The 13,827-nt window shown below is 38.0% G+C and overlaps 1 protein-coding gene across 22 annotated transcripts in view; it reads left to right on the top strand.

The window, feature by feature from the left end:
* The window catches only part of ABI2 (abl interactor 2), a 123,284-nt gene that overhangs the window by 64,372 nt on the left and 45,085 nt on the right, over window positions 1-13,827 (top strand). For 8 of the 22 annotated variants that reach the window (XM_078147519.1, XM_020972837.2, XM_020972831.2 and 5 more), the window contains 3 exons: window positions 201-325; window positions 3,489-3,671; window positions 7,353-7,511. In XM_078147519.1, coding sequence (XP_078003645.1) covers window positions 201-325; window positions 3,489-3,671; window positions 7,353-7,511 — 467 coding nt within the window. The remainder of the gene's footprint in view (window positions 1-200; window positions 326-3,488; window positions 3,672-7,352; window positions 7,512-13,827) is intronic. The other 14 variants (XM_078147526.1, XM_078147520.1, XM_020972838.2 and 11 more) reach the window with 3 other exon arrangements.

Below are 13,827 nucleotides of genomic sequence, written 5' to 3'. Positions count from 1 at the left end.
CTAGACTTTCTTTTCCTTTTCCTGTATTTATAAAACTACACCATTGATGTTACAAGATTGAAGTGGAAGGTTCGTACTTCTTTTTTTCCCCCCCAGTAGCTCTATGTATTTCAGAAACTTAACTTAGTATATTCTGGGAAATTCTGATTAACTATTACTTTACATCAGTGTTAATGTCCTGGTGGGTCTGATTTCTTTAGCAGCAGTGGTAGTAGTGGAGGAAGCCACCCAAGTAGCCGGAGCAGCAGTCGCGAGAACAGTGGAAGTGGTAGTGTGGGGGTTCCTATAGCTGTCCCTACTCCATCTCCTCCCAGTGTCTTTCCAGGTAAACCCAGAATTCATTTATATTTCTTCCTTTTTGAAGCCTAATTATTCTCTTCTTAAACAAGACTGTTTACCAGACCTAAACAAATACTGGAAAATATTTTTTTGGAAAAAAATTAACAAGTGTTATTGATGTATTTACTCTCTTTTTATTTTTCCTTTGTTACTATGGTTTTGGGCATCTGGTGATATTGGTTAGAAAGTGCCCTTCTTCTTCTGCTACCTCAGTGCTAGTGAGACTAAGGCTTTGGGTGTCACCTGTGTGAAGGGATAGTTAGCTACCTTTGCTCTGTTCTATGGTTATAGATGGCATCTGTACTCCAAGGTATGTATTTTGGAGGAGAATGACATTGGGCACAGTTGCAACTGAGTGAGTCTACGTGGGGGCAATGGCCACACTAGAATTAAAAGTTCGGAGGCTGAGTCAGAGATCAGAAAAGGTTTTATTCTTTCTCTTAAGAAAGAGCACAGCCCTCGTCGCTCAAGCAGCGACAACCAGGGAGTGGGGAACAAAATTTTATAGTCCTAACATGATACCCCTTCCCCATTCCTGAGCCCTTCCCATTGGCTGGGTTTCAGGGTACATAATCTAAACACCGGTTTTTAGGACCCTTAGTAAGATAATATCCTTATTTGGAAATATTTGCCTAGAGACAAAGGCTGTGAAGACTTTTGATAATCTACTTAGAAGTTCTGCCCAGAGACAAAGGATTGGGAAGACTTTCAATAAAGGTTTAGAAGTTCTGCGTAGAGGCAGATAAGCAGGAAGCCCGTGGCAGTTAAGCTAGCAGTAAGCTAGCAGTCTTTCGCAATTTTTACCTTGCTAGAGGAATTGGAGCACAGGTTAGCTCTTGCTTAATGCACAGCAAATGTTTGTAGATTCATCAAGTTTTACTGCTTTGGGGGTACAAAGGGAATTTATGAGTTTCAGTACTGAGGAAACTTCATCTATCTCACTCAGCCTATCAGTGTGAATATATTACCTTTACGGGGGGGGGGGCGGGGGGACTAAATAAAATTCCAAGTGCATAGCCTACTGACAGTTGGGTCATCACAACATGAATGGGAATAAACTTGTGGCTGTGAATTTCTTTGACCTATGAAACTGAACATTTTATGAGAAACATTCCATCTTCTTCTCTGAACCAAAAGTATGCCAATAGGATTATTTTTTTTTCCCCTCCTCCATTTCTTCCCATTCCTCCTTTCCCCTTCCTATCCTCCTCCCTTTCCTTTTTTTTTTTTTTCTGTGAGACAGTCGGGGTTAAGTGATTTGCCCAGGGTCACACAGCTTGTGAATGTCAAGTGTCTGAGGTCACATTTGAACTCAGGTCCACCTGACTCCAGGGCTGGTGCTCTATTCACCGCACCACCTAGCTGCCCCCTCTCTTTCTTTCTTATCCTCCTCCCTTTCCCATTTTCCTTCTCTCTCTTCTTTCTCCCTTCCTGTTCTCCTCCCCTCCCTTCTTCCTTCCTCTCTTCCCTCTCTCTTGATCCACTTTAGCAACTAGTGTACTCCTTCCCCAAACTACCTTGTATTCATTTTGCGAATATCATATATTTACTATATCTGTGTATACATTGCATGGAACAAAGCAGTATGAGTAGGTACCAGTGTCATTTAGTTATTTATTTATTGACATGATGCTAAGCACTAGGGATACAAAAAGAGTCAAAAGACAGCCCCTGCCTTCAAGGAATTCACAATCTTAATGGGAGAGACAAGCTAACAATAAGTACAAGCAAGCTTAGTACAAGAGAAATAGGAAATAATTAACAGAAGGAAGGCACTAGAATTAAGAGAGGTTGGAGAAAGCTTCCTGTAGAAGATGGGATTTTAGCTGGGACTTGAAGGAAGCCAGGGAGTTCAGTAGGCAGAGTAGAGGATATGTGGGATGCCACTCAAATCAAAAATAAAACAAAACACAGAAGTGTACAAGGAGAAATAGAAAGTTAATTTATTATAGCTATAATTATTATTATTTCAAATCTCAAGAATGTCAAAGAAGCGATAAAAAATGTGCAGTTAGGAAGATAATTTACAATTGTTTTGGAAGGTCTTAGGGATTGGACAGACAATGCCGGGAACTGGAAGACATCTGAATAAGATCCTGTCAAAGGGAGATAAGGGGAGTAGATAAGGAACCTTTTAAGGGTTTTCTGGAGCCAGATTCCTTTAGGGGCAAAGATGTATTTGAATAAGATTAAAAAGTAAGTTAAGACTAGACAAATTTTAACTAGTGATGTATGTCACTAAAAAAAAAATAACTCACAGAAATCTATTCTTAACTCTATCCTACCTTCTGAACTCATTACCTTAATTACACTGAGAAGTCTTCACTGGGACATCCCATGCAAGGAGTCAGAGCTTTCCACACATGGAAAGCAGCCAGAGAGAATACTCAGAACTGAGAGATGGAGGGTCTTGTTCACGGAACAGCCAAGAGGCCTTTGACTACGTCAAAGAGTGCGTGTTGGGGAGGAAGGTGTAAGAAGACTGGAACGCTGGGAGGGGACTTGGTTGTGAAGGGTTTTTATGATCCTGGATCTAACATGGAGCCACTGGAGATTACTGACATTGGGGAGACATGGCTGGGCTATTTTTTGTAGTTTATTGCATTAACATGATCAAATGTAATCTTATAATATAGAGTTAGGAAGAAGAATTTCTTGTTTGTTTTTAACTTGGCATTATGTACTTCTGTTCTACATTGCTGTATGGAATTTTGAAATCTAGGGTTCAGAAAAATAAATTGTTTTTAATTCCTATCACTAACAAAAAAAAATCTATCCTAACCATCACTCTCTCTTTCCCTCCCATTTTCTCTCCCCTTCTCTCTTTTCCTTCTCTCTCTCTCTCTCTCCCCTTTTCCTCTCTCTCTCTCTCTTTCCCTGTCTCTACCTTTCTCTGTGTTTTTCAAGTAAAAAAGGCATTAAGTAAGTTATTTTTTTTTGTGGATTTATAAATCCAAAGCAGTACCCTAAGCATGTTAATTTATTTGCTGCACATTCCTTTAACATGAGCTGCTTTTTTCCAACTCTTGCATTCATTTGGTTAGTAATGAGGCCTGAATCCCTAACTAACAACTCAAAAGGCTTTTTTTCTAATCCTGGCTACTGTGACAGCGTTATTAATGCTTCCTCTTCCTCCTCTTTCTGCCTAGCCCCTGCTGGCTCAGCTGGCACTCCTCCCCTTCCTGCCACTTCTGCCCCTGCCCCTTCCCCTCTGGCTCCTGCTGCTGTCCCCTCTTCCACTGCCCCAGATGGTGCTGCTGCGGGAGCTCAGCCCCTTGCTGATGGCTTCACTTCTCCAACTCCCTCTGTTGTTTCTTCCACTCCACCTACAGGTGAGTGTTTGCTCTTTCAGGGTCAGATGAACCCTGCTTTCAGGCTGCTATTGTTATGAAGGTATAATACTCTGTTGGGTTTCGAAACTAGCTAGATATTGAGAAGGAAAACAGCAATGACAAATTAATACATTAACTAATAACTAGTGACATTTAAAAAAAACTGAAGCAAGCTTGAGCCTTTTATTTTTGAATATTCATTAGTTTTTCTTATCACATATAGTAAAGTTTGTATCATTGAACCAGAGGATTTTAACTTGTGAGATTTTAGATGATGTCTATCTAAAATTCAGAAAAGTGTTAAATGTATATATGAAGTGATACAAAGCATATTCCCAGATTAGCCATATTAACAAAAAAAAAAGCAAGAAAAATGAAGAAAGAGGAAAAAATATGCTTTAATCTGCACTCAGAATCCATCAGTTCTTTCTCAGGAAGTGGATAGCATTTTTCCTTACATCATTTGGCATTGTTGTGGATCATTGTATTGACCGGAATTTCCAAGTCTTTTGCAATTAATCATCTTTACAGTATTGCTGTTACTGTGTACATTGTTCTGCTGGTTCTGCTCTCTTCACTTTGTATCACTTCATACAAATCTTTCCAGGTTTTGCTGAAGCAGTCACAACTTGCTTAGCCATTCCCCAGTTGATGGCTTCCTCCTCAGTTTCCAATTTTTTGCCACAACAAAAAGAGCTGATATTTACATGTGTACGTATTTACATACTTACATACATATATGTGTGTATGTATATATCTGTATATGTGCATATCTATATCTCCATTCTGTTTCTTTTTATTAGATCTCTTAGGGGTATAGACCTAGTATTAGTATTGCTAGATCAAAGGGTATGCACAATTTTATAGCTCTTTGAGTATAGTTTCAAATTATTCCCCAGAATGATTAGACTAGTTCACAGTTCTGCCAACAATGCATTAATGTTCCTGTTTTCCCACTTCCACTCCAGTATTTCTTATTTTCCTTTTTGTCATCTTAGCCAATCTGATGAGTATGAGGTGGTACCTCAGAGTTATTTTAATTTTCATTTCTCTAATTATTAGTTCTTACTGGAACTGCTAAATCAGCAGTTCCTAAACCTTTTTGGTCTTAGAACTCCTTTTCACTGTTAAAAAGTATTGAGAACCCCAAAGAGCTTTTGTTTATGTGAGTTTTATCTATGGCTACTTACTATATGAGAAATTAAAACAAACAAGCTTTAAAAATATGTATTAATGTAGTATTAATGATAAACCCATTACATGTTAACATAAATGACATTTTAATAAACATTACTAAATTTTCCAAAACAAAATCAAAATTGGTGAGAAGAGTGGCATTATTTTACATTTCTTTGTAAATTTCTTTTAGAGAAGATGGCTAGATTCTTATATTTGGTTCTGAATTCAATCTGTTGTACTGTGTTGTTTTGGTTTCAGTATATAAAGACAATCTGGTCTCAGATATGTAGTTTGAAGAGGGAAGAGTATTTTAGTAGGCAAATAGTATCTTAGTATTATTTTGAAACGAGTTTTGACCATCCCCAGTCCCTAAAAAGGTCTCAGAAATCCTAGGAATCCCAGGAACATACTTTGGGAACCTCTGGGCTAGATCAGTTGCCAGGTATGCCGTAGAAAGGATTCTTTTTCTGGTGCTGTTTGCAATAGATGACCTTTGGGGTCCCTTTCAACTATGAAATTCTGGGATTCCAGTTAAGTTATTGATTGAATCTAAAAACTCTTGTTAACAGTGTAAAAAAGGCATAATTTCATTTGTAGGAGGAGAAGCATGGTAAAGAGTAGTATACATTTATTCTTCCTTATAAAAAGTTCTGAATAGAACTGCCTAAAAAAAAAGTTTATGTAATATTCCACTCTGTTTTATATCTCCCTTCTCCCCCCCCCCAAATGAAATAGGAAATAAAATCTCCAGTTGGCTTTAACTGGTAAAAATTTGCCATAGAATAAAACTTGTTGATGGTGATGGTGATTTGGTTTGGTTTAGTATTTTTAAAAAATATATATTTATTTAGCATTTTATTTTTCCCTAATTTTCAACATTTGTTTTTAAAACTTTGAGTTCCAAATTCTCTCCCTCCCACCAGACCCCCTTCATTGAGAAGGCAGACAGTTTCATATGGGTTATACAAGTGTAGTCATGCATAACATTTCCATATTAGTCGTGTAAAAGAAAACATAGACCAAAAAAAACACCTCTTTGGTTTAGTCTTGATATTGAATTTGATGTATGATGCATCTTATTTGTGTGTGTGTGTGTGTGTGTGTGTGTGAGAGAGAGAGAGAGAGAGAGAGAGAGAGAGAGAGAGGGGGGGAGAGAGAGAGAGAGAAGGTTCTGTGCAGTTTCTTAATTTGAATCAACAATGGATCGAAGACTTTGAGAAATGGAAGGAGCTTCAGAGAAACCTGTGGGAGACCACTTGATGCAGTGATGTAAAGTGTTGGAACTGCAGTTTGAGGGCCTGCCCTTGAAATCCTGATTTGTCTGTGACTGTTTTTATGGCCTGGGACTAGTCACTACTTTTTGGGCCACAGAATGCACATCTTTAAAGGAGAGGATTAGACTAAGAGGCTTGATAAAAGGTCTGGGCAGCTCTGAGTCTCCTCTTACAAGGTGGTTGCTCTAGCATGGGAAGGGACCTCAGAGTCCACATAATCTAACCTCTTATTTTACAGTTGAAGGAATTTAGGCCAAGAGAGGCTGTGTGACTTGTCCAGGGTCACACAATCGATGGTGGAGGCAGAATTGAAAACATGTCCTTGGACTCCAGATTTATAGTTTCTTTTCATTATACTATGTGACTATCTAGTTCCCAGTTACTTTTTATAGGAATCTCGTGGGTCTTTTAATAATGCTCTAACAAAACCATCTTAATTCTAATGATTAATTTGTTTACTTAAATAAGTCTTTTAATTTTTATCTGATGATTTCATTTTATCATTTTTTGAAATGTCTTGTACTGCTTTCTCTCTTAATGGATCATTTTTTTTCCTAATTATCATTCTCACCTTTTTGAATTAGCTGTGATATGTATTTCCTGTTCCTCTTGGATTTTAAGTCAGAGATTTCATTAATTTTCAATTTGTTCCTTTGCAGTTTTGGATACTTTGTTCACAGTTATAGATTTGAAATGGCATGCATAGGAGAACATATAAACCTGATGTAACACATAACTTAGTAATCCATTTGGGAATAGATTTATTAAATTTAGCTGTTATTTTACTTATCTGCTTTTCTAACTTGATATTGAAAGTTTGTTGTTTAGTTGATTAGTCATGTCTGACTCTTCATGACCCTATTTGGGGTTTTCTTGGCAAAGATACCAGTGTGGTTTGCCATTCTTCCTCTAACTCATTTGACAGATAAGGAAACAGTAAGTGTCTGAGGCCAGATTTGAATTCAGGTCCTTCTGACTCAGGGGGCCAGCACTCTATTCACTGGGTCACCTAGGTGCCAGTAATAAAAGTAGAGTAACAATTACTTTGCTATTTATCATTTCAAGGTAATTTACATTCAGCTTGTCTAAATATTAAACCTTTTTGAATACTCTTATTAAATTTTAAAATTGCCGTCTTTAAAGTAGTTTTGTTATTTAAATTTTTTTATTTAATTAAGGTTTTAGTATTTTATTTTGAATGACAGATTATTGCTCCCCCCCAAACCAGGTCACCCTGTTCAGTTCTACAGCATGAACAGACCTGCTTCTCGGCATACTCCCCCAACAATAGGAGGCTCTTTGCCCTACAGACGTCCTCCTTCCATCACCTCTCAGACAAGTCTTCAGAACCAGGTGAATGGAGGACCTTTTTATAGCCAGAACCCAGGTAAGATTATCCTCGAGGCTCTTTACAATTTAACTTAAGAAACTTGAACTGCTTTTTAAATACTCATGTTATTTTCAATAGTCTTTGCTTAAACTGATAAATAGTTTCAAATATTGGAGTACCTTGTTTTATGCAGTAGTTGTGTTCTTGAAATGTTATGTAGTTCACTTGTTGAGAATTGAATCATAATCTTAATATAGTAGGGGAAATTTAGTATTTTAAGTAATGTTTTAAGCAGCGTTCCCACTAATTTTTTAAAACTTTTTTATTTTAGATTTGAATACTAAAACTTAAATACATAGAAAGAAAAGAAAAACATATTGTAAACTTAAATATTAAAACTTAAATATAAAATAAGAAAAGAAAAAAATGATGTCATGTGCACAGCAGACCATAAGAGAGGATTCAAAATACATAGCAATAGATTTCCATTTCAAGAAAGCATATATATTTAATACTATATATGGTGTTGAAAGCTGTCCATTTTTTCTTTGCTTCTTTGTAGGTTTTCTTTTGTTCTCTACTTTGTACTTTGTACTTTGTTCTTTTTTTCCCCCCTTCCCACCCACATTACAATAAAGCATGGATATATAGACACATATATACACACACACGTGTACATATATACATACATAGTAGACACACACGTATAGACATATACTTTCCCTAAGAGATTCTATTCCTAATCTTTGTTTTCATGTTTATGCATATGTCTTATTTCCTATCCCTCCTGACTCTTCTACTGTACCTCGTACTCTTCTACCTGCTACCTTGCCCTTCTTACTTAACTTACCCCCCGCCAAGAATCCCTCCCTTATCTTCCCATTCCCATAAATCTAAACACCCTTCTGTATCCCCCTTTAACCTATTCCTTTACTCTCCCCTCTAAAGATCCCTCCCTTATCCTCTCCCTCTCCCTATCCCCTTAGTATTTTCTTGTTTTCTAAATTTAGAAGACTTTTATATTCTTCTAGATGTGTATGTATTATTCCCTTTTGAACCCATTCTGGAAGAAAGTAGCTTTCCAGAATTAACAGCCCTCCTCCCCCGTGTAATGCGTCTGTATGGGTTCTTCCTCTTGTACTTCATTTGTATAAGATAATTACTCTTTTTAGCTGTTCCTGAATGGTTTTACTTTTTGAAGTCATATCATGCTCAGGTTTACCCCCATCTTTATTATAAACTACCCAATTACTAATAACAATCTTAGACATATGTTTACCATTTTGCATATGTAAAAGGTAAATAGTCTGTCCTTAGTGAGTCTCTTGTAATTGGTGTTTGGTATATAACTTGTTTTTGTTGCCTCTTGTATGTCAAATCTTCTGTGAAGTTCAGGGTTTTTTTTTTTTAAACAAAGTCCTGAATGTTTGACAGTTCATTAAATGTCCTTTTTTTTTTTCCATTCAGGATTATGCTTAGCTTTGCTTGATATGATATTTTTGGCTGGATCTCCAGTTCTTGTGCCGCTGCTAGGTCTTGTGTGATTCTAATTGTGGAACTACCATATGTATGCTTGTAATATTTTATCCTTGAGCTGGGGGTTTCAGAATTTGACTATAATATTCCTGTGGCTTTTTCTCATAGGATCTCTTTCACTTGGCGATTGGTGGATTTTTTCTGTTTCTACTTTCCCCACTTACTCTAATACTTTGGGACACTTTTCTTTATTTCTTGTATTGTATCAAGATTCTTTTTTTGATCATAGCTTTCAGGTAGTCTGATTATTCTTATGTTTTCTCTTCTTGATCTCTCCAGATCAGTTTTTTTTAATGATATGTTTCATATTCTCTTATATTTTTTTCATTCTTTATATTTTGTTTTATTATTTCTTGATCTCTTATAACTTCACTGGCTTCCCCTTGCCCCAGGGTGGAGAACCTGCAGGCTTGAGGCCACATATGGTCTTCTACATCCTTGGGTGCGGCCTTCTGACTGAGTCCAAGTTTTATAGAACAAATCCTTTTAATAAGGGGCCCAATTCTGATTTCAAGGAATCATTTTCTTCCTTGAGATTCTGCATCTCCTTTTCTAATTGGTTGACTTTCTCTTCATAATCTTCTTGTTTTTCTTGGATTATTCTTTTAGTTTTTCTTTAGTCTCTCTCATTGATTTTTAAAGTATTTTTTTAAGTTTTTAAGTTTTAAGTGAATTCTTTTTGGACAGGTGACCATTTGACATTACTCTTTGGGGTAGAAGAGTGTGTCTTTGTTTCACTATACTCCTTTGAAGATGAACCCCAGTCTTCTCTATTCCTATAATAACTTTAAATGTTGGATTCTTTCTCCTTTGCCTGTGCATTTTTTTTTTTTTGGTAATAGCTTAATTTCTGTAATCATCTCTTGTCTTAGAGTATTGGGTGTGGTGCCAATGGCCTCTGATCCTCCTTCAGTTCTCCTCTCTGACCTTGAACCCAAACCAAGACCTGTATGTGCCCATAGTCAGAGGTGTCCCCACTCCACTGCTTCTGCACTCAACCAGTGTGTGCTCGTTCCTTCTAACCCCCGGCTGCATCTCAGCAGCACAACTGGGTCTGGTGTTCCTTGTCAGCAGAGGTTCTCTTGATGTTCCCTGGCTCAGATGCCCAGTTAACCCCAGGGCTTGCTGCTTGTTGTTGAAATGGTCCCTAGCCTAGACGTGTTTACTCTTCACAGGGACCAAGCTATCCCAGGATTTTTCTTCAGATCTTCTCCAACTGTCCCAGGAGGACCCCTCAGGTGCTGTTTTATCCCTTTTGTGGAGGAAATCTTGAGAACTCGGAATTTTCTGAACTATTCCGCTATCTTCCCGGAATCCTCTCCCTCAATAATTTTTCATTTTTGTTTTTGCTTTTTTGCTTTTTTTGGTGAGGCAGTTGAGGTTAAGTAACTTCCCCAGGGTCACACAGCTAGTAAGTGTCAAGTGTCTGAGGCTGGATTTGAACTTAGGTCCTCCTGACTCCAAGGCTGGAGCTGTATCCACTGCACCACCTACCTTCCCCTCTCACTAATTTTTTAAAGTTACATGTGGATGACTATGATATGTGAGCAACCAGCTATAAATACAGAGTGTATATGAATACAGTTACTGGTGAAATGATATAAAACCTAGAACAAAGTTAATTTGATGCACATTTAATAGTATGTATTAATAGTTTTTTTTTTGTAATAGTTAGGCATAATAGTAAGCAGTTCACATCAGTGACAGCTCCATCATAGCTTCCTTCTCTCCTCTCTGACATATGGAGGGGTTCTTCCTTCACTTCTGCTCCACTTTCATCTAAGCTGGCCTTAGGTCCACAGTACCTCTTGTTCTAATTCCCGTTCCCTAGCATGCCAACATGTTAGCTGGGAATTTCCTGAACATTTGAGCTATAGATGGCAAGGGAGGTAGAACTGATCACTCATTGTCTCTTGGGCATCAGATCTATGGGTTTCCAGAGGTACCTCAGAGCAGATTCTTGCTCTGCCTAATTATTCTTTTTAAACTCTTTTACCTGACCTGGAAGATGCAGGCTGTAACCATAGAAACCCTTTCTTGGTTTTTACCTGTGATATAATAGGTGGGGTGTTATGATTTCAGGGAAGACTCCTCCAAAATTTCTTATCTAGATCTTCCAATTAGAGATTAATTACCGCTAGGTAATTTCTAGGTAATTAATAATCAATTTATTAATCAAGCTAGCAAATAATCAATAAATTGATGGTTAGTGGTTTCTCTCAGTAACCAAAGACTTAAATACCTTTGGAAAAGTGGGTGTCTCTAACAGTCAGGCATCAGTCCTGATTGGTGAACAGTCAGTGAAGAGGTGGATGAAGAGGAGGGCTGAAAGCATTCAGTTCCTCTTGCACAGACTCAACTACTTCCAGCCATCTGGACAAAGGTATCTGTCTCCACTCAGACCACTTAAATTGACCAGTGGGGGTTTCAAGGGTGTCCTAAATTATATTCTCTTTATACTTTAATCATAAATAAGCACTTCTGTTGGGTGGAGTCCTGTCCAAGATTGAGGAGAATGTTCAGGAGAGTCAGGCCAATCTCATTGTCAGCCCTTGTCCTTCGGAGGCTAACTAATCTACAGGTTTTGAATAAGAAAGTGAAAAGATAAAAAAAAAACCCCTCTGGTCCCAGATATTAATAATTGTTTATTAATAATAATTTCACATCTATGAGAAGATTAAGGCATTGACTAGCAGATGAAGAGGCAAGATTAGTGGGGGGATGGTTAGAAATAGAGGTTTGAGGAGGAGAGAGGCTACTGGACATTTATTGCTTAGTGTGCACCACAGTGGGGTAATAATTCTAGACACTCTTAAATTAAGTGAACTAAAGAGATAATTGAACTCACATTAAAGATAATTATAAATTTTGGTTACATTTGGCATTTGATAAACATACTTCATCCCTCTCAGAGAGGGAGGTGGGGAACCAAGATGCAGAATGTTGCATATGTTACCAAACATGGACTTGTTGGTTTGTCTCGGTTAACTGTTTTCTTTTGTGACAAGGGAGTGTTCTGTGGTGTGTTAGGTAGAATTCAGAAAATGTCTGTGGTATAAAAAAAAGCCATTAAGAAAAAAGTTTTAAGGGTAAGGTATAGGAAGAATACTATGTTAAGAAGCTGTATGTCGGTGGAGAGGTAAGTAGAATGCTAGGATGTAGAGGAGCCCAGATTCTATGCGAACACCATACGGTTCTTAGAAAAGCGCTATCCTAAAAAGATAAGATCAATCACCTATTGACTCCTACTCCTGGCCTTGGGATCCATGGAAGGACCCCTTAATCTTATGGAAATCGAGAAATAGGTAAGTTAAGGTAGGTGGAAAGCAGAGTTGGGTGGGGAAGAAGAGGGGAAGGGTAAGGAGAGATGTCTGTTTAGCACCAACAATACCAAAACTAGTAGAGTGTGAATGGTCTTAGACAGAGATGAGCTTGAATGTCCCAAAAACTCCTGGTGACCGGGGCCCTGTGTGCAGGGCTGTCATGGGGAGCTCGAGGAGGATTCTGGTAAGGCAGCCTAGGCCCAGAGACTGGAGAAAGACACTAGAGAAAGGTCAGCCCTTAGAGGGAACTCGGCATGGGAGCAGTCCTTGATCCTGTCATCAGAGGAAAAGGACCCCAGGGAGAGCCAAATGTAGGGGAAGTCCTGTATTCCTATGGCAAAAGAGGACACTCTCCCCCACTCCATGCAGGGTCCAACACTAGAGTCCTTTGACAGAGAGGAAGCCTAGTATTGGCCACCATATTCAGGATTAGACATATTCTGCCCACACTATTCACACTATTTAGTTACCAAGTATAGCTGCAACTCCCTTCTTTCTGTACTTCACTGGCCTTCCCTGCCTCCCCAGTCTAGATCCTGAGGCTGCTGAGCAAACCAAGGTAAACACCTAATAGCATAAGATAATACCTTGGTTTGAAAGATTTCTGGCATAAAGTCTGAGGAGAATAGGACCACAATAAGTTTTGGAGGAAAAAAATGTCCTGGTCACAAGGATTATAGAAGTAACTGGAAGAAATAAAACAAGATAGACAAAATGCAATAGCCAGGTATGAAAGAATAACAAGGAGAAGTGATATCTTAGAACAAATGGTAGATAACCTCACCTAAGAACTAAATGTCCTGAAAATTAGAATGGGTCATACAGAAAACTACTTAATAAGTATCAATAAATATTAAAACAAAATTAAAAAATTGAAAAAAGAAAAAGAAAATCTAAAAAAATACATAAAAGCAACTTGCCAGGAAAATAGGTCAGGGAGATATAATCTGAGAGTTATTGAGCCATTCAGTTTCAGTTCAATTCAATAAACATTTATTAAGTGCCTGCTATGTGGCAGGCACTGTGTTAAGTGATGGGGATACAAATAAGAAAAAGAAAGATAGTCCCAGCTTTCATCAAGCTTACATGCACAAAAAGAAGCTAAAAAGCAAGGGAGGGAGAGAGAAGGGACCTTGCTTAGAGGCATGATGATGACGGAGTTGAATCAAAGTGCCCTTGGTGGAAGTGGTTGGGATAGTGCCCTGAGGATGATGATGAGGCATGAACACCAAAACTGATGCAGTTTCCAACATGAGTTTCTTAGTGATGATCTTTTCTTTGGAGCATGATGATGGTAGAGTTGAATCCAAGGAGTGCAGCTGTTTGGAACTGGTATCTGAAAATCATGACTGGAAAATGTCTGAATACCATATTTCAAGAAATTATAAATGAAAACTGCCAGCACTTTTAGAACCAGGAGGCAAAGTGAAAATAGGAGTCCATCAGTCTTGTCCTTAAAGAAACTAGCCAAAATCCAGAGTTTACAAATCAAAGAAAAATACTAAAAGCAGTCC

The sequence above is a fragment of the Phascolarctos cinereus genome, unplaced genomic scaffold, assembly GCF_003287225.1.
Source record: "Phascolarctos cinereus isolate Bilbo 61053 unplaced genomic scaffold, phaCin_HiC Scaffold_7;HRSCAF=346, whole genome shotgun sequence".
In the NCBI taxonomy this organism is placed as follows: Eukaryota; Metazoa; Chordata; class Mammalia; order Diprotodontia; family Phascolarctidae; genus Phascolarctos; species Phascolarctos cinereus.
The sequence above is the reverse complement of the archived record's forward strand: the minus strand, read 5'-3'. Positions and strand labels throughout refer to the sequence as shown.